This window comes from Suillus subalutaceus (genome assembly GCF_016647625.1).
Source record: "Suillus subalutaceus strain FC151 chromosome Unknown DFJ58scaffold_173, whole genome shotgun sequence".
NCBI lineage: Eukaryota > Fungi > Basidiomycota > Agaricomycetes > Boletales > Suillaceae > Suillus > Suillus subalutaceus.
The window spans coordinates 45,529-71,888 of record NW_024540422.1 but is presented as its reverse complement, the minus strand read 5'-3'; the positions used below and the strand labels follow the sequence as shown (position 1 = coordinate 71,888).

The window sequence follows — 26,360 nt, the reverse complement described above, 5'->3', positions numbered from 1 at the left end:
CCACTTTTGTTCGTCATTGTGGTAGACAATGCAAACCAGGTCTTCAAAATTAGGGCCTAACCAGCAGTCAGCAGTGTAAAATTGTAAGACATGCCATACCTGCAAGACTTGAAACAATGTTCAAGTGCTTCTACCACCTCGCATCAAAAACGCTAAGTGGCCTTCAACCACTTAGAAGAACGAACGCTTGACATATTTTACAGAAAACACATGTTGTATGAATGAAACAAATTGGCCGTGCTGTGTGTTACTCACTGCCCCAATCTGAGCTGCAGTATCAGTCACTTTGGAATGGTATAAAAGGTCACCTGAAGAGACCAGGAGTAAAGGTGTGAGTGGGAAGGATGGTTTCATATGAGTAAATTCACCGTCTGACTGAGCACAGGCTTACATCAGCGTTCCCGAAAGTGGGAGGGTGGGAAGACAACCGTCAAGGCACATCGAGGACGAACGATGCGTGAAACACGAAGGGCCATCGGCGGGTGACGATGATGGGTGCATATGGCATGGTCTGGATCTGGAAAGTCTGGAGGCAGAGGAGGAGGACAGGTGTGGGTGGACATTATTGGTGAAAGTATGAAGGTGAGAGCCGAACTGCAGCGCCAGCAGGGCTAAGCTGATGCCGTCAAGTGCCGTAACTTTCCCACAGAAACTGCGATTTGTTTGACCCGCAGCCGTCTGCTTGGTTTGTTTTTCTCGCAGGCGCACCAGTCAACAAAGGTACGAAGCCTCCCCTTCTCAAAGTTCATTCGGGTGCATCACCTCCATTTTTGTGGGCGAGGTTGTTATTCTGCGGCTGGAGGTCCACGCGCTTGGCACCGACGACCATAGGAAAACGGTTGATTGGCGACGCTGCTTGCTTTGTGTGTGTAGCCCCCATTATCATGCTGGCACGCATCAACGTCTCTCAACGACTGGCTACCATCTCCCCCTTCAGTCTGCGGCACCGGCAATTCTGTTGTCGCTGTACCTACATACTTCCGATCTTAGAGGTAGCTCGCTCTGCAATCTCACAGTACGATCATCCGTCCCTGCCCATTTCAGCGACTGACGCGTCAGACAGGGTGAACTATGCTCTCGCCAAGTACTTCTAAATAATCTGCTACAAGCTCATCCCATCCGGTCTTCTTAATATTTACTAGCATCTCCCTCTCGCCAAGTTAATCCGCCAGAGCTCGTCCCATCCGGTATTTACTGTCATTTCCCTCCAACCAAGTCCAGGCTCGTCCTATCTTGTCTCAATATTGACCGACATCTCCATAGACCCATTCCTACCCCGTTTGCAACCTTTCAAGCCGAGTTGCTACATCACGCTAGAGACACAGCTGCATCTACTCTACCCGTAGGGCCCTCCTTATAATAATCGAAAGCCCTGTTGTCCACCAACCATCTGTGTTCCGTGTAGTGGGGCCGCTGTAGTTGCACGGGGTAATCTTTCCATGATCTCCTGACTCCAGGTGGAGACGCTTGCTGCGAGAAGCTATGGAGAACGGAGACCTCTGCAGATCACCTGTGTCACCTATTTGAGAAGGCTAGTCTACCACCAGGCTCTACCTGACTTTTATCAATGGAAAGCATGCGTGTTTGAAATCATCAAAGATCAGTCATTAGACTACCACAAAGCCTATGGAAAACATGCTTCAACTCACAAAACCCCTATCGGCACACGCACCATGACAATAAGCACCCATAGTTGTACTAGTTTGGTGCAGAATGCAGGGTACATTTTGTAGCAGTACAAAATGATGCACAGGAATGTGAGATCAGTTCAAAACACATCGAGCAACAACGGCAAACGTGGACACAATTGCAAACACAACAACACTGTATTTCTAATAGTAAGGTTTTGCTGCTTGGTGGGAAATATGACTGTGCTCGAAGTCTGACAGACATTCATTTTTGAACATTACGAAGTTCTTCGCATTTTGCATAAAACCCGCCTTTGTTCGTCTCAAATTTCTTAGATTTCTATCTGCTTCAATGTGTACTTGGACGTCGATTGCTACCCATCTACCTGTGTATTGTGGATTTCAACTGTAATTGCAGCTGAGATGAATAATAATACTGATTTGGGACATTGTTGCACATCAGTCTTAGAGGTTGGTGTAACCAATCCTTTGCTGTTTATCTGATGCATTTAGACCAAGGTGGACTCCCTCACGTGGTAGCGTGACTCTTTGTAATCACACAGCCCAACTATTTGTATCCTGTCCGATTTACACTCTACGACGTCTTGATGAACAGCTTCCACCCTGCTCTATAATCAGTTCTATCGTCCTCCGGAATCATACCTTATGGATTCAGGCATCTGTAAACATATCTCACTAGTCTGTACGGAGCTTTGCCAGTTTGATTGGGCACTTATGCATTTCGATGGTTTTACTTCCGATTGGATTGACATCCATAATTGTATAGGTCAAGACGACCCTCTCGATGAGATTTATAGTGTTGACATGTTCGATATCGTGCAACCTCTTAGAGGTCACAAGGCACTCAAACAATTCACCCTGGCTTTCTTGGATGGCATGGCGCTAGTGGCCACCAGTAAGGATTTTGTTGAAACTCATTGGGGTCTCGGGGGCGTGCTTGAGCGTCGCGGGGATGGTTTTAACTGGTTGCAGAAACATAACTCTCCGTCTGAAACCAAGAATTTGCACTGATGGACATCGCCAGAAGCGCGAACGCCCCCCAATCAGTCTTCAAGGTGCCACCATACTGCTCCCTGGATGTTATCCTCAACCAAGAATTGAACTGGACACCAAAGCAAACCTCTTGTCTATCACGGCATTCGGGCTAGTGAGTGTATGCCCTACACCAGTACATTTGCGAGTTAGAGTAGTAGACTGTTGGGCTCCAAGACTGATGTATCCTACTCATATTGTTTTACTCTCAATGAACAAAAATTGTATGTAAAAAGATTGGTGGGTTTGCGTGAGAGATTCGCGGTTGGTCGGCTAAACATGGTGTAGCACTTCACCTACCATACGACACCTTCCGCACCATCTGAATTCGAATCCTGACACGCTCAGAACACATCCTCTACCTACAACAATCTACACTCAATTATTCCTCCTCTACTTGCTCCGATAAGCCCCCACCTCAGCCGTGAATTTCATCTTGCTCAGCTTAGACAGACATCGAATGCCTCACACCAAGCAAACAGGCCGCACCGAAAAACATGGCACAGTGCTTCATCCCCACGTCAAACCTGTTTACAAACGGCATCGTGCGATGACCGCTGCAAAATCCGCTGCAAAATCTGCTGCAAAACACACTGCTATCAGTGGGGCACTTCCTCAACCCATCCATGATTTCCGCATCCCTGTCACCAAGGCCGAACTCTCTATCGACCAATGGGAGGCATGTGCGCCTCACAGAATTCATTACGGCGTTCCGAAACTGGTAAATTATGTTGGAAGGGATAACACTAACCTTGAGTTTTTGCGGGTTCCTGCTATGAAGGACCGGCGGATTCTCGGCCATGTGCTCCTCCCCACTAGATATTGTTCATCCTGGGTGTACCTTTGCTACTGTGTGGAGTACTGGCTCTCCATATGGAAATGTTGGGATGAAGAGTCGAAGAAGAAGCAGAAGAAGACGAAGAAGACGAAGATCAAGGCACAACAAGAAAGGGCGGGTCTGATTGACACGTCTCGCAAGAATGCTGGTGCACGTTTCCTTCAAGCTATGGTTGCCAGAAGAATTGTGTTGGAGGAGTGCATCGCGAACGGCGTGAATGATGGGCGGATTAAATCACTCGACGAGTTCCTCATTCGCGATCGCCGAGATTGGCTATTCGTGGAGTTCGATGAGTTGCCTGACGATGCGGACATGTACTTAGCGGCCGATCCGTTGCACACAAGGAACAAGAGGATGTTCGGTAGGTGTGCCCGATGCAGGCGTGTGTATCTGCGCTAACTCGTGATGGCCTCAGAAACGGGCTGGGGCGTAAATGTGAATGACATCCCGATGATGCTTGGCGGAGCGGACAATGCATGGATGTCCAAGGGACTTGACCTCTCAGAGATGTTCAAGAAAGATATGGATGCAGCCATCAAGCACCTCAAAAAAGGGGGGAAAGGGATAGACATCCCATATGATGAAAACGCGGCATTGCCAGACAGGTGGCATGAGTACCACGAGCCACCAATTCGATTCATCAGCGAACGAAAGGACCAGTTTTTACGCGATGGTCAGCACTAGATTGCTTTTGTTCTCTGCCCGAACTAACATATCTTGTGGTGCCTTGCAGGATTCACCCTAGATGCACCTCTGGTCTTTTTGTACCATTGCTTGCGGGCCGAGGAGGAGATCGAACGCCGAGACTTCCTGAGGGAAATCATGGACATGCTGCCCAACGACGGGACACGACAACAGTGGTCGTTGCGTGTTGACCAGCTGATCGATGGCGAGATGGCATGGGACGAGTTCAGTAATTTAGTGGCTGATGCGTTGGATTTGGAGCTGGATCGGCGGACTAACAACATGGGTCCAGGTATGGGCATTCATGAAATCATCACTTCTGTAGGATGCATACTATACTCTGATTCCCAGACAGCGTGGAGCCTGACCTCCCGTTTCTCAAATTGGATGCGAGGATCGCGGTGCGAGCTTACCTGCGCAATTCGAAAAGCAACCCCGACACCGCTGCCGATATATTTTTTCGCAGCATCAGTCGATTTTCTGATCCAGATACAAAGGATCGCAAGATTTGGGATTGGGTTATGACAAAGGCCAAACCGGACACAGTGACTACAGTGCTGCAGAAAGCACATGATCACCGCTCGAAATCATTGAGTGAGAGCCAAGGTACGGATATTGTGCACTGCATGTGCCAACACCTCACATTTGTGTACATCATTCATTGTAGGTGATGAGCAGTATGTTGCCCCACCAGAAATGAAAGCCTGTTCGGGGATGGGCACAGGTGTGTTTCCTGTTTATTTCCTGTACCTGCAGCCAACATTCGTTAAATGTTTTAGATAGTCACGAGGAGTCAGGCGATGGTTCATCTGAGGTCCGGTTTACACTGCCTGAACCGTCGCCTGTTCCTTCCTCTGTGGCACAACAACCACCTCCTGCTATGGCCGTCTCAAGGAGGGAGGCATGGCTCTGTAGTGGTGGGTCCTTCAAAGACGAACATATTTGCGCGCACTTATATCGTCCTTTCTGCATGTGCAGGACATACTCTTGATAAACCCCTGGTATTCTTGCGCCATTACCTTGAAGAGGAGGACCACATCAAACAAGCAGACTTTTTGCAAGAAATCATGGATTTTCTCCCTATGAACCGGGGCAGAGATCAATGGTCGGAGAGAGTAGATCATCTATACCAGGGCTTGACTACATGGAGCCAATTCAGTCAGTTACTCGCTGATGACCTAGACCTGCACGATGGCCAGCTGGATGGCGGTACAGATCAAGGTAAGTTAGTTGCACGAAACATGGATTTCCCGGTTGTTCTTGATATATTGATTATCCTTATCATTCACAGAGGGGGAAAACCTTCAGTGTCCGTTTCGAACCTTAGATGCAAAGATCGCCATAAGGACTTACCTTCGGCACTTGAAGGAGAAGCCCCACGATGCTGACAAATTGTTCTGTGCATGTGTGGATCGATTTTCCATCATACCAAGCAGTGAACCTATATGGCGTTCTGTGCAGAAGCTCAGCCTGGAAAGCAGCCTGGCCGATGTCTTGAAGTTTGCAGAAGATGCCTGGTACGGCAGGCCTCCTGATCACACTCCTGACACCATCATGGGATCTCAGGATGAGATATACACAAATCCAAACTCATCATCAGATCGAATTTCACAGTTCACTGCAGCATCTGAGGAAGGTGGATGATCGACGATCGAGGACAGCTTCATCTCAGAGTCACCTTTCTCATTTGAGAATGTGACATGGGCTTTCAACATGTTCAATGAAGATCTCATCTCATTCGATGTGTTCCACTACACATTGTTGATTGATATATCCCCAAGACATTTACAAATTGTGAGCGAAGCTTTCCAGAAACTTGATCATCGTTGCGTAGACAAACAGATCTTGAATGCCTTGTTCGAGAGGTTGCAAGGGGAAGAAGCGTTGGCAAGAAGAGTTTCTGGAGGTGGCTCTGTGAACTAATTTGCACATGTTCACGATCTGTTCGTTTTGTTGCATAGATAATATCAGGCTCATACATGACTTCCAGCTATTTTTTCTTCGTGCATGTTTTTTTGGAGTGTGGGAGTGTAGTGATGGGTAGGATAGACTTTATGCCATTGACGGCTGGATCTCACACTGTGTAGCTTGTTCAGACATATCTGGATGTCCCAGTTTACTGCCGTTGGTTAGTTAAACAGACATTCTTGAGCGGTTCTGTATTTGGTGAGATTGTGACAGGTATCTTCTGGTTGTTCAGACATTGAGAGAGGCCTGGGGGCGACCTACTAAAGAAATGGGAACTACATGTTTGTTTGGGTAGAGGGAGCAATATCCGTTAGTATCAAGTCAATATGAGTAGTGACTCGAGTCACCTGCCAGCTTCACGGATGAGTTCGGACACACCTTCTCTATTGTGTATCTTGGCATTGTCCATCACAAGCACACTCAATCTACCTGGGTATGGGTACATAAAGGCAGCTAGTGGAATATTAGAAGATGTTCAACTCATGGAGTTAAAAACACTTACAACATCCCCCTCGATAAATGTTGTGAAAGTTTCCGTTGTGAATGAACCTTCAACAACAGAGACAGCAATCGTGAAGGCCAGGAAGATGACAGCCGCCGTAGGAACACTGGCAACGGAGTGCAAGGAGAGCGAGTTGCGGGGAGACTGCCAAAACAGGCGAACGGTCAGCGAATAGGCTCCCAAGGTGGGACAACTTACTAAGCAACATATTTGTGGCATCAGCTAAGTTCCATTCTAAGCATCATAGATTGGACTCAAAGCAGCGGAATATAGACGAAGCCTTGCCTGGTATCGGAGGCGCGTGAGAATGTGTGCTGCAGGTGATGACGAGGACGTGTGGATGATCTTGCAAGTCATTGGGGAGATAGATGGTATACTTCATTTTGCATTTATGCGCCCATTTGTGGAGTACACATTGTTGAAGATAGCTGCCAACATGGTGCCAATATGATGTGGGAAGCAACAATGGGCAAAGATCGAGTCGCAAGGGGAAATACTTACGGCAAAAATGCCTGTGTTCAACTGGAGATGCAGCAGGCGCTAATGGGCCATAACCAAAGTCTTGGGCACATGTTTCGAATGCGTAAGTTTGTTATTGATCATATTCCAAAAGTACACGGAAGTAGAGAATATGATGTTCATACAAATTACGGAGGACGAGACACGCTCACTGCGATTGCCAAAAATGTACACATCTGTATCAGGTAAATGTCAATTACATAAAGGAAAAACAAACAGATAATAGGCTGGTTGAGCTTTTTCAAACTCCAAGACAAGTGCACCTTTACATGTATTGTGCTTCGATGTGATCAAATTCGCCCTTAACATTTGCACTGTCATATGCCCTAATAGGTCTGCTGACTCATACTCAAGTACAACATCTTCTGCAGATAGTGCACAGCCATTCTCTTTCAACGCACAACAAAAACCGATGGTTTTCCAGATCAACTCGATCTTCCATGCCTGTGTCGTTGCACAACACTCCTCTACAGAGCTCCTAGTTTACTCGCGCGAAGTTGGTCAACTAGTCATGATCGCCTAGTATGCAGTTTTTGCATTCCAAACACACCTATTTCTAATTCATTTGCAGTCCTATGTCGTGCCGTGGGCAGCGCATTGTGCCAGAGGGTGTTTTTGACTTTTTGCGCCGTTGCGGTCTTACATGGGAGTGTTTTTGCGGACTGATCTCTGGACAGCCAACACCCGCACGCTTCGCTGATGAGTTCATCTCGGGACACACTGTCGTGCGCTGCCATCATGTTGACAACCGCTGTGGCTTCTACCGTGAGTTCTTTAAATATAATTTATCCTTACTATTTGACCTGCTGACTTCCTACAGTGAATATTGACAGCATTTATCACACTGCACTACTGGAATCTCGCTATGAACACCTTCCAACTCTCTGTAAGCACTCGCATAGCACTCTATTCTCGCAGCATGGACTTCTGACTGACCAACCTTCACTCAGTGCGTGAACGTGCTCCAGACATAGTATCGCTGGCCACTGCCTTTCGCAGCGCTCCACGAGCTGAACTAGGAGATGTTGCGCTAACATTTGTCGGATACTGCGGCTTCCATGAGACAATGTTTCCTGGTTATCCTCAGCTTCGTGGTGGTCTTAGCCATATACCAAGATTTGTCGGCAGATCATTCATCACGCAGCGTGCACATCGTCGTGAACGTTCATGTGAGCATTATCGATTTTAATATTTTGCAACATCGTAAATAATTTCAGTAGATGTGTTGCCAAGGCGCATGCTCGCACAAAGTGCTAGTGAGAACGTTGCCCAACAACATACATCAAACCGCGTCACTGGACGGTCTCACGCGAGCGTCTCGCAGCTGTCCTAACGTCGGCAAGGCTTGCTTGTCAACTGATCAATGGGTATGGGAGTAAGACATTATGACAGCATTGGTTTGTTGGAGGTATGCGAGGACGAATCTTTTTTTCGCTTTGTGAAACTTGTCTTGAGCTTAGATGGTAGAATATCTTCCGTGTTACTATACGATATAACATTGAGCTCGACCCTTGGCAAGTGCCGGCAGAAATGGGACAACACCACCGTGTCACCACCCATGTTCCCTGCATCCACCAAACGCCAAACCCCGACCTGAACGACGCTGAGTGTTAACTTTCAACTTCAGGAAGCACGGAGAAGTACAAGCAAGATGGAAACATGAACGCATGACACCGAAGGAGAAGCAGGGGTAACAGAAGGGGAGAAAAGCGTTGATGTCCTTGTCCGTCCGTGCGGCGACCTGGATCAGAGGACATCGGGCTGCGAGGACACTCCTCTTGGAGGTTACTCCGAGCATTCAAGCTTCAAGCCTGATTGTTTGTTCATTTTACTCTATGTATACACTACTGACGTCTGCTTGTTTCCAGACCAAGTTCTTCCCCTCCCTACAACGCTCGGTCTGGCCATTCTGCTCCAAAGCTTAGTAATGGACAACTCGAGCCTCCCGCTCAGCTCAGATCTCAGCGGGCTCAGCATAACATTATGAAGTTTCCCATTTACAAGCCTTGGGCCGGCTCGTATACATTCTTTCACGACTACATAACTTTATCCATATGTACAACACTCCCGACAATGTCCCATCGCCGGCCCCTCGCTTTCGCTCGACGATATATCACCAGCGAATCCCATCGTGAAACTTGGAGATGCGAGTGAGACAGGTCAAATGTACGCGAAATCCTACCTACATGCATCAGAGTCTCAGCTCTTCGACGAACTCGTTATCGTTTTTGAGATGTGGAGCTACCAGAACCGCCAAACCCAAGCACGAAGTCGAAATTGTCACTGAAGTGTTGTGAGTGAGTGCTATTCACGCATCAGCGCCACGAGCGATTAAAAGTGATGACGGAACCTGATAGGAGGATGACTTCCGACCAGGAGGAGAGCCCTCCGTCCTCTTCTAGCCTTGGCAGTGATGTGGCACCACGGCTTCTTCCTAGTTGCCGTGATATTTACAGCAGTGTCACCCCTTGCAGAAGAAGATGCTGCTCCCATGCACTCCATGAATTCTTTACTAAGGGATTTTGCGACAGTGTTTGAGACTGTGGCGTTTCCTTCGGCAACCTCAGTGTCAATCACAACAAAAGATTCGGGGGACATCCAGCCTTTATGGCCTTATGCATAAACTCAATCCCATCCCTAGTGAACAGCTGGAAGGGATCTTCAGTATTAAACACAAAAAGAAGGTAAGCCCCAGCTACGTGAACTTATCTCGAATCTCGATCGAGTGTTGTTCGAGGTTGATTCTCGTCGGCGAATTGTATTGAAGGCCAATGTCACTTGACCGCCATGCGGTGAACTTATTTTATTTGCTATTCTAGATTTTTCAAGTGACACTACCATTCCCCTCCAGACCATCCTCGCTGCGACTGGAGATGTTGCACTCGCTGCAGGTAATTACAACAGGGCTATCAAGCTCTACTCTGCGGCGATCGACCTCAATTGCGCAACCGATACCATCTTTGCGAACCGTGGTAAGGTAAGGTCGCGAAAATGCTATGGGTCAATACACCACTCGACGCAGAAAAGGTGTGATGATAGTTGACACTCACTTTGGTGATACGCAGGCAATCAAACTCAACTTACTTTGGATATCAATCGAAGCACGCAGCACTCCATGTCTTGTCCACTGGTCGGATTCGTCTCCTCTGGACTGTGGGAGGTTGCAATAGGGAAACTTCATTTTCAATATAATGTATGTCCATCCAAAAGACACTTGGGATGTGACGGTCAAGTCCCAATTGCACGTTCTATTAAGCTGCAATAATTCAGCCAGTGATGTATTGCTTAGGTCACTCAGCAGACGACAGCCCTTGGCACAGTTGGTAGCGCATACCCTTCGCAAACGGTGATTGTGTAAGGTTGTAGATTTAATGTTCAACGTTCAACTCCCACAGTGTCCATTTTTTGGGACTCGATCCGTTCCGCCTCTGTGGTTTCCTGCAATTCATATACATCCCTATGTAACTAGACATGGTGCCTCGACATTTCACACATTCAGCAGTCAAAGCATGATTATCAGGCGAGAAGTACTCGGAGGTATTCAGAGGTGAGCATACATGCGTCCTTTTGCTGAAGGCATAATTTCCATGCGTGTCCGTGTCGTGACGCATGCAGTAATCAGCGGGTCATAAACGCGCTGAACCGGGGGGATTATGTGATCAGTGTGGAAGCACCCTGCAACGTCATAGAAACATGCACGTCTGGCCGAAGAGCCGCACCAACAGAGGTAGGAGAGATGAGTTGATGGCAGGACGTGTAGCAGAAATTTGAAATCTCAAGATGCGAGTGTTGTACATGCGCTGGACACAAGTGTGTCACAGAGACAGAGGCCCATGGCATAAAGAAGTCGATATAGGAGGAATACTGAGCCCAGACAATAGTTGACCCAGCGAGTTGCATGAAGATTCTGAGATGGTAAATGGCCAAGTACACTGTGACAGTCATTTAGACGCTGACGGACATACACTAGAAAGTATCATAAACTTGAGTGGTCATCAGCATGTCTCATCAAAGATAACAACTACCAAACCTGCCATGAGCCAGAATCATTGCAAGTTTACTGTGTTGTTCAGGAGAACTTTCTTGAGAAACAAACGAGTATGCAAATGATAAGTTCGAGGATCAGTGCTGGCGCCCAAAAGATCGCAGAGAGGGGGCAAGGCCCCCGAAGCGACAGCTCACTGGAGTAGAAACCACTGGAAATTCTGCCAGCGTTTCATTTAGTCGATTCTACAATGAAAATCACCGGACTCACTTTCCACGCGAGCGATTGTCGAGCCAATGAGGAACGTCATCGCTGCGACCTCAATTATACTCAGGCCAGTCATCCAGGGGAAAGATTGACATACAAGGTATCCTGAGCAACGGCATGCGGCGGGTCAGGTGTGATTTTGAGGAAACTAATGTGCACCGAGAAGTCCCATACTCGATTCATCTTGTTCACATCAATCTTGACGAGATCCAGGATGATGGTCACCTTGATGACAGGGTATGATTTGGGTGAGATCCGGAGCTGCGAGCAGAGCCTCTGCTTGGCAAGAGTAAGCAAGTGCAAAGACTGGCTATTGGCGAGATTGAGAGGGTGACTAGATGGGGAGGTGAGCCATGGTACAATACTTTGGATGGAATAAACCAACATGGTCTGTGATAGGTATAGCGACCTCGGTGGCTTCGTCCTTCCATCCCGCATTCAGGACACAAGCGAACACATCACACTGAGCTTCGGGTCCGTAACCACCGCCGTCTGCTTGCAGATTTGCCAGATCTGCCTTGATAACAAAAACGTCAGAGACGAAAGGGTGTTGGCAGGTGATGTACGTGGAATCTTGCGTGGGGTGGTCGCGGAATGCCATAAGTCCAAATCTTAAATCGCCACCTGACATTTTTCAGCCACAACAAGGCGCTCGCACAGCGACAGGATGGTGTTTGTACTTGTTCGATATAGACTTGCATACTACCCGTCGCATCGAGGAGGAAAACAATGTCTCTGCGAATGGCTTATTTAGTACCAGTGAATCATAAGGTAGGACTATATCTTACAGCTTATACGTCGCAGTAGTGGTTGCGCTAGCCCAACTTTTTAAGGTCGAGACAGAAGGAACAAAAAAGGATTCTCCTCTCCTCCCAGAAATGAAGTAGTGGTTCGGTTCACCGGGTGGTGGAATCACACCCTTAGGGGTAACCTTAGCGAATCCGCACATCTCGAACGTTGTACCATCCGCACCGGTGAGTTGTAGGTCGACTTTATTCCTGGAATTTACTAAGGGAGATGTGCCTTCGAGCTGAGCAGGTGTATACACAAGCGGGCTACCAATTACAGGGTCCTGACCTAATTGAAATTGGAATCTATTGGTTAGAGTGGTATACAGGCGAAGAGCTTCTTTGTTTTAGCTACCCTTCTTCTGTGGCACCAGAGATGTCACAGGCCAGTAATCATTTCGCGCGTATCCAATCATACCACGAACGAATCCTTGGGCCAAGCTGGTCATATAGCAATTGAACAGAAGCCCGTGAGGCAACTCATGCTTTCGGCCTGCTACATCGCGTCGTTCTTGATCAGTAACCTGAAGGAAGGAGACAGCACAAATCAGGGGAGTAGTGATGCACAATGTCTGTGAATTCTCTCACCTCGTCGCCATACGGAAGGCCTGCACGTACGATCGAACCAGATCCGAGGAATTTAGCGTCGATGTGAGGATACAAATTACGTGGCGCGATCTTGTGTGTGTGCAGTGAATGGGCAGTAGTAATCACTAGGTTCATATTGTGATATATTTGGGTTATCGCGAACTAAGTCATCAAAGTCATTGTTGAGGTTTGGGTCAAGCGCCATTTTTTGATTGTCGCGGAAGGGGCATTTGGCAATGGGTGCGCCCTGTCACAAACATGTATTCAATGCGCTCAATGCACCAGAGTAAAGAGCGTTGCTGTATCGTACCGATTTCTACCCCCAATAACCAGTGGCCCGAAGAGATTTTCAGCCTCTTGTTTGCTGAGCGGAGGAGATATACCACCTCCGGGAATAAATTCGCGCCAACAAGGTCCATTCCTCTGCACACAATCCTCCAAAGAGAGATAGCAGATTGTTCGAGCTTCCTGAACACCAAAATCGACCTGTCCTCGGTCCAGGCCGGACGTTTCACTTTGGTAGTCGGATCATCCCGCACAGGATCGCCTGGGTAACCCATAATAATCACTCCAGGATCAACTTGAACCTGACCAGCGCGAGGAATAACAAGACCCCTGACGGAATATTGAAGTCCTGCGGTACAAACGCCATTTCCGGGAAAGACTTGCTGTAGACAAGGCTGGGAGATCCCATCACGAAAGCCGAAATGCTCATGCCATCTGTAAGGGGGTGGTCGAGCCCTTCCTTCCACCGGCTTGCCCCCAGCAACCATTATCGATGAGCCAAATAGGTCTATGACATCGTTTGAAGCTTGGTGCAAGTCTCCGCGCCTTCACGGAACGTGTGTCAAGAGGATCAGTTCCTTCAACATCACAAGTACTCACTACTTCCGGCGACAGTAATAACACCATGCAGAGCTCCAGTATCGTCACGCACTGATCTATTCGCCCGGTCAGGGTTTGCCCACCATATTTAAGGGCGCTTTCGTATATCGCATAATCCGGCTGATGCGTATGTGTTTTGAGCTTCGTCAGGCAATGAGGGGCAGGGAGCAAGGTCTTTCCTTAATAGAGGTTCAGAATATTTGGAAGGTATAGAGAGCATGGTGCTCACTCAGGCGTCGCACATTAGGGAAGTGTTGAAGCTGGGGCAATCAAAATGGTATACCCATATTTGCTTGCACATGGAAATGTCTAAATGTCCAATACACACTTTGGAATGTTATGGTATGCTATCTGATGATAAAGGTCCATATCTTATGTCCTGTAGCCTGTCAACACGGTCTGAGAGCACGTCATGCAACAGGGATTCCCCCATCTTGTCCTCCATATGCTCTTGGCAACGATGAAGGAGATCTTCAAGTTCTGATCTCCACTTCAAGACAACATGATCAAGATTTCCACTATGCCGTTGCTCCCTCTCTTTATATAAATCCACCATTTTCTGGACATTCTCCTCAAGTCCTATCCTGTTCAAAATGCACTTCACAGCCAACCTATTTAACACTGAAACCTTGTTGAGAATCTCCCGCCGTTCCTCCTCAAGCTTGGTGATGTGTGTTGTGAGATTCAGATGGACTGTCTCAATGGTAGCAGCGAGGAGAGTCTGAGCGGTTGAGGGCCCGGTGATGAAAGAAACGTTGTTGGTGGACATGGCTAAGATTGATGAAGGAAGGTTGAAGCAGCGAGATCGGAGGGGGGGTGCTTAAAAATGCTTGCGAAGGATGCGAGTACAGGAATAAAATGGTAAAACACACATTTTATACTGTAGGCTGCTCTCTCTCTCAATGGAGATCCGTCTGTGTGTGCGTGTGTGCGTGTGATTTGTTTTTGTTTGTTACCTGAACGGAGACAATATCATAGCACCGTGACATCTTAAAAGTACCGTACTTTGGAATTCCTCTCTTTGCCCATTTGTTTATTTGCATCTACTGGCATCATTATTCACCATGTTCCACTACGCAAGAAAATCAGGTGAAGCTCTCGGACTTGCCCCTCTCAAGAAAAGGCACAGGAGTTGTCGTTCCCACGAGATTCCACGACCTTGCCAGGTATGTTACAATTACACTTCGCAAACCATTGTCTCACATGAATTCCAGGATGGGCAGGACTTTGGTTCTGATGAATCTGCGCACGAGTTCCGGAAGACGATTGAATCCTTGCTGGAGCGTGTCAAATGCCTGGAGGAGGGCTAGGATTCGAGACAGAGAGGAATTGACAAGGGTTGAACCGAAAGGCAACGTTGAAGTAATGGAACTCGATGAAGAATTCATGTACCACATGGCTCTCATTGACGAGCTGTATGATGAAATCAAACCTCTTCAGATGGAAATGGGGAGACAGAGGATGAAAATTGAGCAGCTCATGGAGCGCGGGGCTCAGGAGGAGAGCGCGAAGCAGCAGTGCATTCAAGCGATGAGAGATGGAATTAAAATGCTTGAGAACGCCTAGCACATGAATCAAATAGGACAATGGCACTGTTCGTTCAGCTACAATATACATCACCAATAATAGGCAGAGAACTGCTTCCTTCCGGCATCGTTGAAGTACAGATGTACTAAGCAGCACAACTTAAGTTACCACTTAGTAGGTAACGGGAATACATACATTCCAGTGTTACCATTCAGAATTAAGAATTGTACAGTACATAGATCAACCGGAAGTGCCCTTGCTTTTTGCACTTGGCAGTGTGAATTTCCGTTGTAGTACCAAGCGCTGTTGGTGAATGTTGCATGGCATCTTCCATACCATTGCATATAGGACACCCAAGATTGACGGCCCTGCAGTGACAATTTAATGTTTGAGCTTGTCATCAGGGCTAAGCATCCAAGGGTTCATGATTCTCTAATTTGCAGTCTAGCAGCTCACACCCATGCTTATTTTAATTGAATTGCTGCACAGGGTAACCATTAGATACTTTCTAGGAAGCCATTTTGATGAATAGCACCTCCATATCACTAGCCAACCTCTGCCTCCTGCACCTTGATTCTCGCATCCCACTTGTACCTTACCCTTTGATAACTTCTTGTATCCTCCTGTGGCCGAACGGTTGCAAGTGTGCATTGCGAGGATAGAGCGCAGAAATGGATGCTCTCCGCACAACCCGCCAGCCTTCGATTGACAATCTTTTGACAGTATTCTGGCAAAGGCCAGTGCGCAAGCCGTGGAAGAGAAATAATAAATATGCATGTATGACAGCATAACTGCATAACAGCATAATGAAACAATGAAATTCCGACATAATGCCATGACTCAGCTCGTGCCTGCGATATAAATTGTTGTGTGATTGCCTTTTTCTTCCCTTACTCCTTCCTTCACCAGGATTTCCAAGTGCCCTCCGTACACCCTGCTTCATCGACCTTAATTATGCCAATCAACAAAGTTTCTCTCATCACCGTGCCCTCAACCGCTGAGACCCTCACTGCAACCTTTGTGACAGGCGAGCAGGGTAAAAAAACAGCACTACTCAACGCACGTGTTACACAGCTGGAGGAGGAATGGCCGAAGATAATTATAATGCTCAAGAAAATGGAGAGGTTGGTCCGGGAATCCTTGTCGAAGCAGAGAGAACTGGAGGAGGACGTCCAGAATATGCAGGAGTCCCTGAAAAAACAAGATCTCCGGCACAAACAACAGCTTGACGTCATGGCATGGAGGTGGAGGAGTTCTATTGAACCAATCCACGCACGTGTGGAGGCGCTTGAGATGGGTCAGATGAGAAGTGATGAGTTTTTTCGTGTTCTCTCGAGCCACGTTGCAATCCTTGAGGACAGAGCTTGAGGATGTAATGTTCCATTGATAATGTTGGCACATCCTCCACTATACATGATATCACTTTTGAGTTAGATAAATTGCTGGTCAAAATAAGAAATTCACTGCTATTTTCTTGACCAACACCTCGCGCATTTATAGTCTTCTTAAGACACTCACAGAGCCCGACCCACCCTACTACCTAAGGTGAATGGCGTGACCCCGACGGACTCGTAAGACAAGGATCACTGCATTCACACACGACCAAGAACAACCAAAGATTCTATTTAGTATAGCCAACATAAATTCTGATAGACATTAGTGGAAGAAACGGAGACGAAAACAGATTCCAGAGGTACCACCATTGGCGGTCCGTCGTGGAATTTGTACACAAGCAAGTGCACAGCTCAATCTTATAAAGGAGGAGCACCTGCAGAAATCCTGCGTATGAAAGAGAGTTTGAAGCAGGCAAGGCTGAGCCTGAATAACATTATTGGGAGGACATGTGTCAAATTGGCCCAGGCATGGATTGACGGGGTTCATATCGACGCCAAATTAGTCCAGAGACAAGCTAAAGTGGAAGAGAGAAATCAGAGACGATATTCCATGGTAAGGACGAAGATTTGAGGAGAAAGCCGAGCATGATGTAGAATGACAGACCGACCTCTTGGATCGCGAGAGGGAGTGAATGCTGAAGACGCACCTCCTGAGAGTGGAACATGGCACCATTATCACGTGACGTTTAAGCATGTCGAACGTCAACCTTCAGTGTGAGGGAAGGGCGGACATCACCAACGTGTGGGAAGGAGATATCTACGACATGTTGGTGTATATGCATGAATGAGGAGTAAGTCACTCACCGAACGGCTCATCTCAGCGTCTCCTCGAGTCAACGTTACAGATGATCAGATGGTAAATATGTAGATGCCAGCGGATATGCGCTGAGAAGGGACTTGAAGATTCTTTTCGCTGATGACTGTAGATAGAGCGTGAGGATCATGAAACAAATATGAGGGTCAGCTTGCTTGCAAGGTCATATGGAAGTTACTTTGCATGTGAATCAAGTACAGAACCAAATAAAGAAAATAATATCAGCTATTATGTTTTGAACCCATCGCATCCCGAATATCAGAAATCAGACACAGGCATAAATGTCTGGACCGTTGGACCCTCATACTCTCATTCCTTTCTCGGTTTCTCTTCTGAATTAACTTCTTTTCCCTCCTTACTCTTGGTGGGCACATCTACTCAACCTTCTTCGTCGCAGGAACTGCAGAAGGAGACCTCGTCTCAGTCAGCTGTCCCTCTCGAGCACTCTCCTGTTTGTACACCCTCTCTTCGATTGGTTGACTGTGTTTGAGAATGTTGACCTGCTGGATGTCGGCTTGATAAGATTCGAGGGTGCATAATGTTTGATTGCGAGGTGAACCTCTACTGGTGCTCCATCCATTGCGCTGTTAGCATCTCCTAGCTCGACCAACTGATTATTGCGATAAAGTTGGAGAGGAAGGACTCGATACTTATATTTCACCTCATCCATTTCATCTGCAAAGCGATTACCGATCGACCATGAAGTTGTATCTTTGTCCATGACTGGGACAGTGATGCTTAGTACGTTTATTCGCACAATCACTGAATTCGCAGTAACAGAGGACAACTTCATGGGTAATCTACTAGTCATGAAGCATGGAGTAGGAAAACCCAATGTGCATGGCCAACACTGACAGCCTGTAAAGAACGGTCCTAGACATGCCTCCGGAACAGGACCGCAATATGTGCATCAATAATTGGGGTAGATATAACAACATGCATGTGGTTGATGGTTGAATGCAAGGATACCGGGGGCTCACATCGAGCCTGTTTGCGTAGGGTACATTCTGATATTGTCGCAGCTCTCTACATATTCAAAACAATTTGGGTTCGACGTCCAAACAAACAATGACGGTGTAAAAAAACGTAGACGGAAGGAAGGCTATGGACGGAAAAGGGTCCACATCATTCACATGTCATAGGGGACCCTTCGTTGCTATCGCTGCTTGACCCTTCCGAACTCGATGATGACCTCTGGCGTTTTGCAGAGCGACGAGTGGATGCTTCAGCTTTGGCCTCCTGTCCTTTCTTTCCCTTGGAGTCCTTTCGATCGGGGGCTCGCGTGGCGTTCACGAAAAAGTTGTTGAGTCCAGAAGACGGGGGGAAGTGATGCCAGAAGAGCATTGGAGCAATGGTAGGTTTGACGCGGAAGAAATACTCGTTGTCCTTGTCAATAGCCACCCAGGCGGATGTCCATTCACACTTTGCACAGGTGATGCGAACCTTGCCATTCTTTGTTGCCACCCGGTTATCCGATACCGCGGGACGGCAGCCCTCCTTTGCACATGCACTGAACTCATGACCAAACGCACGATACGGAGGACGGTGCTTGCTTATCTCTCTGCTCTCAACTATGCGCTTCCCCTCCACATATGAGCCATAGACGATCACAACAGTGTTGTGGTCCAAAACATCTGGACTGGAGGCGAGCAATTCGCACAATGAGTCCCAGACATCCGGTATTCCGAACAGTGTAGCATTGCGAACAAAGGCTTGAACCATGGGGCCAACGTTCACAGGGAGGGTCGAGGCTCCTCCAAATCCAATGACGAAATCAAAGGTGTCGCTAAGATACATGTGAGGGGGACGCTGCGATAAACTAATGCAATACCACTTACTCCTTCACCAGTTTCAGCAGTGAGTCAAAGTGATGACTGACCCGTATGGCAGGCCCACAAGTGACAAGGATAAGTCCCCGTCGTCCACCCCTCGCCTTTGGTGTGGTATCGCCACCATGGCGTGCCGCCCATGGCGGTGGTCTCCACCGACTCATCCTCCCTCGCATGATTTGACGCGAACCTCATCGCTGTTATGAACTGCTTACCAAGGTAGGCTTGTATGATTTCTGCAGCCGTGGTGTTGGTCCCTCCGGAAGCCCCACCGGTATGCTGCAACATACCGGTGTACTCATCGGAGTGAGTGTCCATGATCACAAAGGTATTGCTGGGGACGTTTTCAGAGACGGAGGTGGTGATAAAGTTCGAAGGGGTCTCCAACATACGCGATTGTTGCTGATGAGCCCCTGCCCTCATGACTAGGGTGGCGGTGGTCAGCTGTCCATTACAAAGGTTAGTTGCTAGGGGGTCAAGGAGGGCGAATGACTTACATTTGCAGAAGATTGTTTGTATTGGGTCACGAGGTCAAGATTAATCAGGAGCTTCAGATAGTGGTCCTTCATCGAATCTAAGGTTATGTGAACAATGCAAGCTGGCCACGCCTTCTTCACCCCTCTTGCGCATCCCATAGCCGATTACCTTGTAAGGCAAGCTCCTTTCCTTTCCATCAACCTTTCTAGCACACAGTGGGCACAGGAACTCCCAATTCTTAGGCACCGAGTCATGGCCAATGCATCCAGATCCGCCTGGCCGTGTTTGGTCACATATAACGGCGCCACATTTGACGCACAAGTAGGATGTCATTGTATCGCACACATCCGAGCAGAAATGGCAGAAGGTCCCAAGAGAGTCGAATTCAACTTTGGTAATCTCGACCACAGGAGGTTTGATGGGGTGGGCAGCTTGGGGCTCAACGATGGGGGTCGCAACAGATGAATCTTGCAATGTGAGCGAGCCGATGTCGAGTCGCCCAGGAGCAGAACGAGCGATGCCGAGGTGAATGGCAGCAGAACGCGCTTTTGGAGGCATAGTGTTTGGGTTGAAGGATGACACAAACAAAATAGTTCAATCTGTAGAGCAAGCAATTTTGACGTATACTTGTGACCTGTCTGCCCAGAGGGTGAACACAATTTTGACACTCCGACAAATCTCCGACCAAACACTATGCAAGGTTCGAGTTCGAATTACTAGACTATACTAAGTAGATGTCCACAGGAGTTCGCGCATTTTTGGCGCAACGTCTATTACTCCACAACGCACAGACATAAAAACATAATTCTTTGACAGTTCAATAGACTGAAGTCTAAGGTACAGTATCTGCTAATTTTTTTTAGAAACTCGACGTGTTGAGTCCAGCGGAGAGTTACCGCTACAATTGGCGGGAAGTGCATGAATGAATTTAAATGTGACTCACGGATGTGCACTTCTTCGAACCTCGCTATTGTCGGTTGTGTACACTGTCATACTAGGATCTGAGCTACATTTCAACTGCTCTGCGGTGTGTACCACATTATCAATATGCCAAACTTCGAAGGCAATGATCAGGAGTTTCTCCGCGAGAATTGCAATATTGGTACAGTAGTGGCGGCACGCAACTCACCATCCTTTGACAGTTCGATCCACATTCTCCACCTGGACACAACAGCTGCGCCGAGGGATCCGGAATGAAGAACGTGATGAACCACCCCTTTTCTGGCTCCTCTGCTCCCAAAGGCCATCCTCCTCGCCCATGTAGGATTCCTCTTGTGGATGTCTTTGCAACTCGGGGCAAATATGTATTTTTCGATATCCATCTCATGATGCTGATATTGTCTCGTAGCACACCGCTAATGCCCACAGTGGCAAAGGGCATAAGTTGGTGCAGCCACCATGTCCTCCTTGCCAATAAGCCAATGCTAGCTCCTCGAGTAGCAGCACGCCACCAGCAGGGACAAACAATTTTATCGGCGGAGCCACCCCAGTAACGTTGCAGACTGGAAGTATCGGTGCAGCTACTAGTAACGGATCTCCTTCCCTGTTGGACGTTGAACATGTTCCAGACATCGGCTACATTGCAGTTCTCACAATGTGGTTCCCGCGTCTTGCACGCACTGGACAAACAAGTTTGACTGCTTCCAGCTCCCGCTAGGTTTTCTGTCCTCTCCGAACTTTTACGTTAGAGTACATATCACCACATGTACTGAGTATTTGACGACGCGTGCAATTCGATGTTGCTCCCAATAAACGATTGACAGTGTACCAAGTATGATACGCAGGATTCAGATCATAGAGAAAAAACATTGTCGGCAGGTCAAGTTCGAACCTGCACCATCCAGGAGTAACAGACTTCGAATCAGTTATCAACTTGGCCATAAGTCTTATGGTTGACGTTCGAAGACCTCTCCGTGAGCTCATGCCCAAGGTGCGATCATAGAAAAAAACTGTTGTCAGCAGGTTTCGAACCTGCACAATCCGGGAGGAACAGATTTCAAATCTGTTAACGACTTGGCCATGACCCTTACCGTTGACGTTCGATGATCTCTCCATGAGCTCATGCCCAAGGTGCAATCAAGATTGTCAGCACTATTGTCAGCAGGTTTCGAACCTGCACCAACAGATATCAAACCTGTTAACCACTTGACTAAGATTGGTTAAGATAAGTTGATGAATTCAAGCTAAACATGCCAAATTGGTAAGGTCTGCCTGATGATGTGGCCGGTTGTGCAGGTAAGAACGACACTAACCATAGTACCATGAACCGCGATTCAGCCCAATATGTACCAGCTCGCGCAGCCGTAGAGTGCGCAAGCATGGGAAGAATCTGATGTTAGCGGTGGTCTTCAATGAGAATGCATGTGACAGTATTGTTCTGTCGTCGCTCGATGACTCGGATAGGTGGTACAGACCGTATTGATGACAGCCTGTATGTATGATCTCGTGTGTATATTGGCCAGCCCACGTGTAGAGCTGCGCGTCTGTATGGTTGCCAAATCGACCTATTCCAGTGGTCAGGAGAAGTCGTGTAATCGAATGTACCCAGGGGGTAGTTGCCTCAAGCTGAATTACGATATCACCGCAGTCATCGAGTCAATGATTCGTTGCATTCATGTGGTCGCCTATCAGGACAAGATCAATGCGGAAAGATATCGATGAGACGAGAAATAGAATCAGCCGCAACAGGGCGAAGCACATTACAAGCGACCACCGCGCTACTCCTGAAACACTAGCTTGCATGCGGGACACCACGTATCTACAGCAAGGCCGACATGTGGGTTTAGTATCCTGTAGGAGACACAAATTAGTGCCCACTCACCTTAGACTCCTTGGTGCACGTAAGTGACCACTCCCTCGTCGACGCTCCTGCCAGTGCTGACCGAGACACCGAAAAAGATTCAATGGCGGCCATCACTGGCACTTACAAAGTAGCGTCCGAGTCCCAAGCGCCAACTCAAGAGGAAATGCCTTGGTGAACTGAACGAGGCAGTTTTCATTTGTGGTACCCGTCTCCTCGTTACTTGCTCCCACCACAAGAGTGGGATCTGGACGTATCTGGACTTGGGGAAACAAGTGGGCAGCAGAGCAGTTGAAATCCAAAGCGCACACACGTGAGTCATTCAAATTGATCCATGCACTTCCCGCCATTCATAGAACGTGTCTAACACATCTAACGAAGGGTGATTGCACATGTAAAAGAAAAGGAAGAGTATGTACGAGAGTGACGTCGATAGTTGTATCCTGACACCGGCGGGCCGTAGTTGCTGTTGTTTTACTGGTTGGGGTTGACATAGTCATAGTCCCTGCTTCGGAGCCTCAGCTACGGCAGATGATCAACAAGGATTGTCTAGCAAGGACAAAGATGGCTGGTGATGGGACGAGATCTACTTCGAATTTCTTCCACACAAATTTTGGAACTGTGCATTATGTTGGCGGAAACCCATATGCAACATTCATAAGGATTCCATGCAGAATTGAGTGTGCTAGAGTCGATGCGCGGACTCTTGGGACACACGGACTCGTGGGACTATCTAGTAGGGTATGGCACTGAATTTCACCTTAGGTGTATAAATTTATGCACGTGACGGACGTGTTGCATAACATTATCCTGCGTTGTCTTTATCGTAATGTGCATCGTCCTCGCAGTGCAGCAACAGTTTTACCACATCCATATAAGGATGTCTCCAAGCATTCAAAAATATTTCTTTCCACTACCTCCATGTCCAATACTAGCAGCGGACTCACTACTAGATACTCGCACGACCTCTCGATAATGTCACTTGGATGTGTTTGCATCCACATGAGCATTATTTGCACGATCTTCTAGGCCAAAACTCTCATTGACATACCTCCATCTTTGTTGCTCCCTCCATCTTTGTTGCTCCCTCAAGCTTCGCCGGATCATCTACTATTTCTCCTGGACCCTTTTGCAAGTTTTTGATGCCCCGGCAGCAACTCTTTTGTTCGACTGCTTCCAAAAGCTGTTTTATGTGTCCGCTGGGTGCTGCAAAAAAATGTTCAGTAGATAATTTTATTTCGACTACTACTTCACACTAACCTTTTCACAAAGGACTTATGTGCATTATGCCGTCTGAAACATGCGAAGATGGCGAGCAGCACCACAGACGAATTCTGCTTGTATTGGGCCGCACTTACATCCACGCAACGGGACGAGGACAGGTATGACGGGGATTGGTCGCAGAGCACAAGGCTGTGAATGGAGGGTTACAACAAGGCTGTCTGTGAGGGTATCATGTACTAGTCTGGCTATTTTCTTCACTCGTCATTGTCTAGCTTGCATTCCACTCTGTTGCCTGCTTTCGCATTCTCCCGCATTTCTCACTACTTTCGTTGTGATTCCTTTTGTGTATTTCTCCCCCAGCCCACCGATTCCCGATTTCGGACCAGGTTTGCCCAACCCATCGATTGGAATAATTCCCGTTTGTAATGCCATAATGCCATATCACCTGTTCACGTTCACTGTCATCGCAATTCAAATGCATCCAGATCAATAACTAAGATCATGTGAGATATGAGTACAACAAAAGTCAACTGTCCTCATAGCTTCTGAGACTGTGTCTCATCATGTAACATATGTGAGCCACTTAAGCCCTCTGTGGGCCGCTCGGGAAATTTCCTATTCAAGCTGGAAATATTAGATCTGACCTGCTGTCACCTGACCTCACCATGTTGGATTTTCACCGTATCGGACACTAATTTTGTGTGGCAAACATAAAAATCGACGAAGAAACCCATTTTTGTGTTCGAATATCTTTCTAAAGCTCATCCATATCCCCATACCAACGAATTACTACAATGGAGCCGAACTTCGTTGGCAGGGACCTTGTTTACTGTTTTTGTAAAGTGTGCGATGATAAAGTTCTGTGTGGATTTCGTACGGTATTCGTACAGAGGTATGAGGCAGTGATTTTTCAGTATGCTAGTGGCGAGCTTCGAACATGGTATTGGTGACATAAGTACAACGGTATTTGTTACATGATTGTTTGGGCTAGTAGCCAGCACAATATTGCTGTAAAACATAATCAATGTATGAATGTCAATGATCAAAGTGAGAACATCATACAATTCTTAAGACGAAGATCCAGGACCCTTGACTGGTTGTGTTCCTTTGTTCAGATGTTCTGTGCGGGGCCCTGTGTTCAGGCGGCAAACATTTGAAGGGGCTGCTCGGCATGGTCGATGGGGGTGATGGCACGATGAGCTCTCGTAAAATAGCTTTGAAGACATCGCGTTTGGATTTGATGATGCGATGATGGCAAAATGCCATGTGGACTTCAACTGGTGCTCCCTTCAATTTAGATTCATATTGGAGGGGTGGGATAAAAATATGGTTCTCGCCATATGCGGGTAACGGCTGAACATTATGGGTAGAGATAATATCTGCTGGGTAGGTTTTACATCGCTCTGCGACTGCCCAAGTCGAGATGTCGAATTCAGGGCCAAGGTTATTATCTGCAGTTAGTGATGAAAACAATTAAATTTAATAAATCAACCTGCCTGACATACTGTCAGATTCATCGTCAATTGGAGTGGCACTAGGCTTGTATCGATTCTCGTTGTTGAATGTCTCAGCCTATTTCAAGTAAGATATATTGAGTTGTTTGGGAAGGAAACCAATGAGTGATGAGAGGTAGTTACTTCGAAGAGATTGTGAGTGAGTTTGATGGACCACTGACCGAGAGTGTCGTAGATAGCACACATCGTCTCGTAGTCTTTTTTACTTGTGACACATTCCAAGATCGGCCTCTCACACTATCAGAACGCTTTGCAGTGTCTATGAAGCCAAAAACAACATGTCACGGAAAACGAGATGGGAGGTCTGGCCTTCCAAATAGAGTGGAATTAGCAATCGGAATGTATGTGATGGTTACTTTGAATGTGGAAACTGACCTAGACGTCTCCAATGGTTCTCGCGGTGAAACAATGAAGATTGTACTGGACGAGCGAGAAACTATGTTCTCACCCATATCTGCGGTTGTGTAATTGACATATCCACCAGCCTATGCCCTCATTAAAATGAACCGTACGAAGGTGCTTCAGCTTGATGGTCTAGAGAAGAATATGGTGCCATTAGTTCCAATAGAGCGCGCATTTACCATTATCCAAGGGAATCAGTCTAATCCATGAAAAGACGACAGCTACCTCTCACCTGCATACTCGTTTACGGACTATCGTTCACAAGGTCAAACCATCAATAATGCCCTTATAGACATCGCAACACCACCTACCGCGGGGCTTACACCATTCAATGTATACGTTGCATTATCGCGAGCTCGCGGCAATGACGGAGTCAGGTTGCTGCGAGATTTTGACTTGCTGACGACTCATCCATGCGAATATTTGAGAATCGAAGATGAAAGGTTGACAAAGATGGACCGGGAGATAGAGCAATGATGGAAAGAAAAGACACATGAAGCAGACGGGTGTTGAGATAGTATTGTAGTATATCCAGTTGTACAAGTCAAGCACCTAGAAAATATGGAACATGGTTCGGACAGTGTGAGTTGTGAGCTCCACTTATTTACACTGTTCGCCACTCGGCACACCAAAGGCAGGTCATTAGGTGAGGAGGGTAGAGCTACGGGCACTGT

General features: G+C 47.3%; 8 protein-coding genes across 8 annotated transcripts; 4 read left to right on the top strand and 4 right to left on the bottom strand.

Annotated features, from left to right (window-relative positions):
* Positions 1-3,141: 3,141 nt before the first annotated feature.
* DFJ58DRAFT_734351 (uncharacterized protein) lies at positions 3,142-5,847 on the top strand (the record flags this gene model as incomplete). Its single annotated transcript, XM_041386475.1, has 8 exons — positions 3,142-3,880; positions 3,935-4,192; positions 4,253-4,495; positions 4,555-4,809; positions 4,871-4,927; positions 4,983-5,120; positions 5,182-5,424; positions 5,495-5,847. The coding sequence occupies 8 exons, from the start codon at positions 3,142-3,144 to the stop codon at positions 5,845-5,847; spliced, it is 2,286 nt and encodes a 761-aa protein (XP_041237638.1).
* An 806-nt stretch (positions 5,848-6,653) lies between these two features.
* DFJ58DRAFT_846469 (uncharacterized protein) lies at positions 6,654-8,789 on the top strand (the record flags this gene model as incomplete). The annotated part of the gene is made up of 9 exons (XM_041393315.1): positions 6,654-6,836; positions 6,921-7,044; positions 7,098-7,256; positions 7,287-7,377; positions 7,547-7,714; positions 7,764-7,957; positions 8,013-8,078; positions 8,143-8,361; positions 8,653-8,789. 9 exons carry the CDS (start codon positions 6,654-6,656, stop codon positions 8,787-8,789), a joined length of 1,341 nt encoding a protein of 446 aa, XP_041237637.1.
* Positions 8,790-11,443: 2,654 nt separating this feature from the next.
* Positions 11,444-13,593, bottom strand: DFJ58DRAFT_862930 (uncharacterized protein; the record flags this gene model as incomplete). Its single annotated transcript, XM_041394086.1, has 9 exons — positions 11,444-11,489; positions 11,542-11,778; positions 11,810-12,068; positions 12,103-12,179; positions 12,233-12,521; positions 12,588-12,756; positions 12,821-12,910; positions 12,984-13,067; positions 13,141-13,593. The coding sequence occupies 9 exons, from the start codon at positions 13,591-13,593 to the stop codon at positions 11,444-11,446; spliced, it is 1,704 nt and encodes a 567-aa protein (XP_041237636.1).
* Positions 13,594-16,186: 2,593 nt separating this feature from the next.
* DFJ58DRAFT_846466 (uncharacterized protein) lies at positions 16,187-17,414 on the top strand (the record flags this gene model as incomplete). The annotated part of the gene is made up of 3 exons (XM_041393314.1): positions 16,187-16,529; positions 16,893-17,179; positions 17,340-17,414. The coding sequence occupies 3 exons, from the start codon at positions 16,187-16,189 to the stop codon at positions 17,412-17,414; spliced, it is 705 nt and encodes a 234-aa protein (XP_041237635.1).
* A 1,151-nt stretch (positions 17,415-18,565) lies between these two features.
* DFJ58DRAFT_734346 (uncharacterized protein) lies at positions 18,566-20,304 on the bottom strand (the record flags this gene model as incomplete). Its single annotated transcript, XM_041386474.1, has 5 exons — positions 18,566-19,226; positions 19,279-19,438; positions 19,485-19,713; positions 19,767-19,843; positions 19,887-20,304. The coding sequence occupies 5 exons, from the start codon at positions 20,302-20,304 to the stop codon at positions 18,566-18,568; spliced, it is 1,545 nt and encodes a 514-aa protein (XP_041237634.1).
* Positions 20,305-22,477: 2,173 nt separating this feature from the next.
* DFJ58DRAFT_846464 (uncharacterized protein) lies at positions 22,478-24,202 on the bottom strand (the record flags this gene model as incomplete). The annotated part of the gene is made up of 9 exons (XM_041393313.1): positions 22,478-22,504; positions 22,568-22,623; positions 22,674-22,808; positions 22,860-22,885; positions 23,025-23,068; positions 23,494-23,571; positions 23,598-23,752; positions 23,905-23,959; positions 24,092-24,202. The coding sequence occupies 9 exons, from the start codon at positions 24,200-24,202 to the stop codon at positions 22,478-22,480; spliced, it is 687 nt and encodes a 228-aa protein (XP_041237633.1).
* Positions 24,203-24,837: 635 nt separating this feature from the next.
* On the bottom strand, positions 24,838-25,470 carry DFJ58DRAFT_734345 (uncharacterized protein; the record flags this gene model as incomplete). Its single annotated transcript, XM_041386473.1, has 4 exons — positions 24,838-24,863; positions 24,922-25,221; positions 25,276-25,342; positions 25,408-25,470. The coding sequence occupies 4 exons, from the start codon at positions 25,468-25,470 to the stop codon at positions 24,838-24,840; spliced, it is 456 nt and encodes a 151-aa protein (XP_041237632.1).
* A 441-nt stretch (positions 25,471-25,911) lies between these two features.
* Positions 25,912-26,079, top strand: DFJ58DRAFT_640636 (uncharacterized protein; the record flags this gene model as incomplete). Its single annotated transcript, XM_041381344.1, has 1 exon — positions 25,912-26,079. A coding segment is annotated over one exon (168 nt), but the record flags the coding sequence as incomplete, so codon positions are not given.
* Positions 26,080-26,360: the final 281 nt, after the last annotated feature.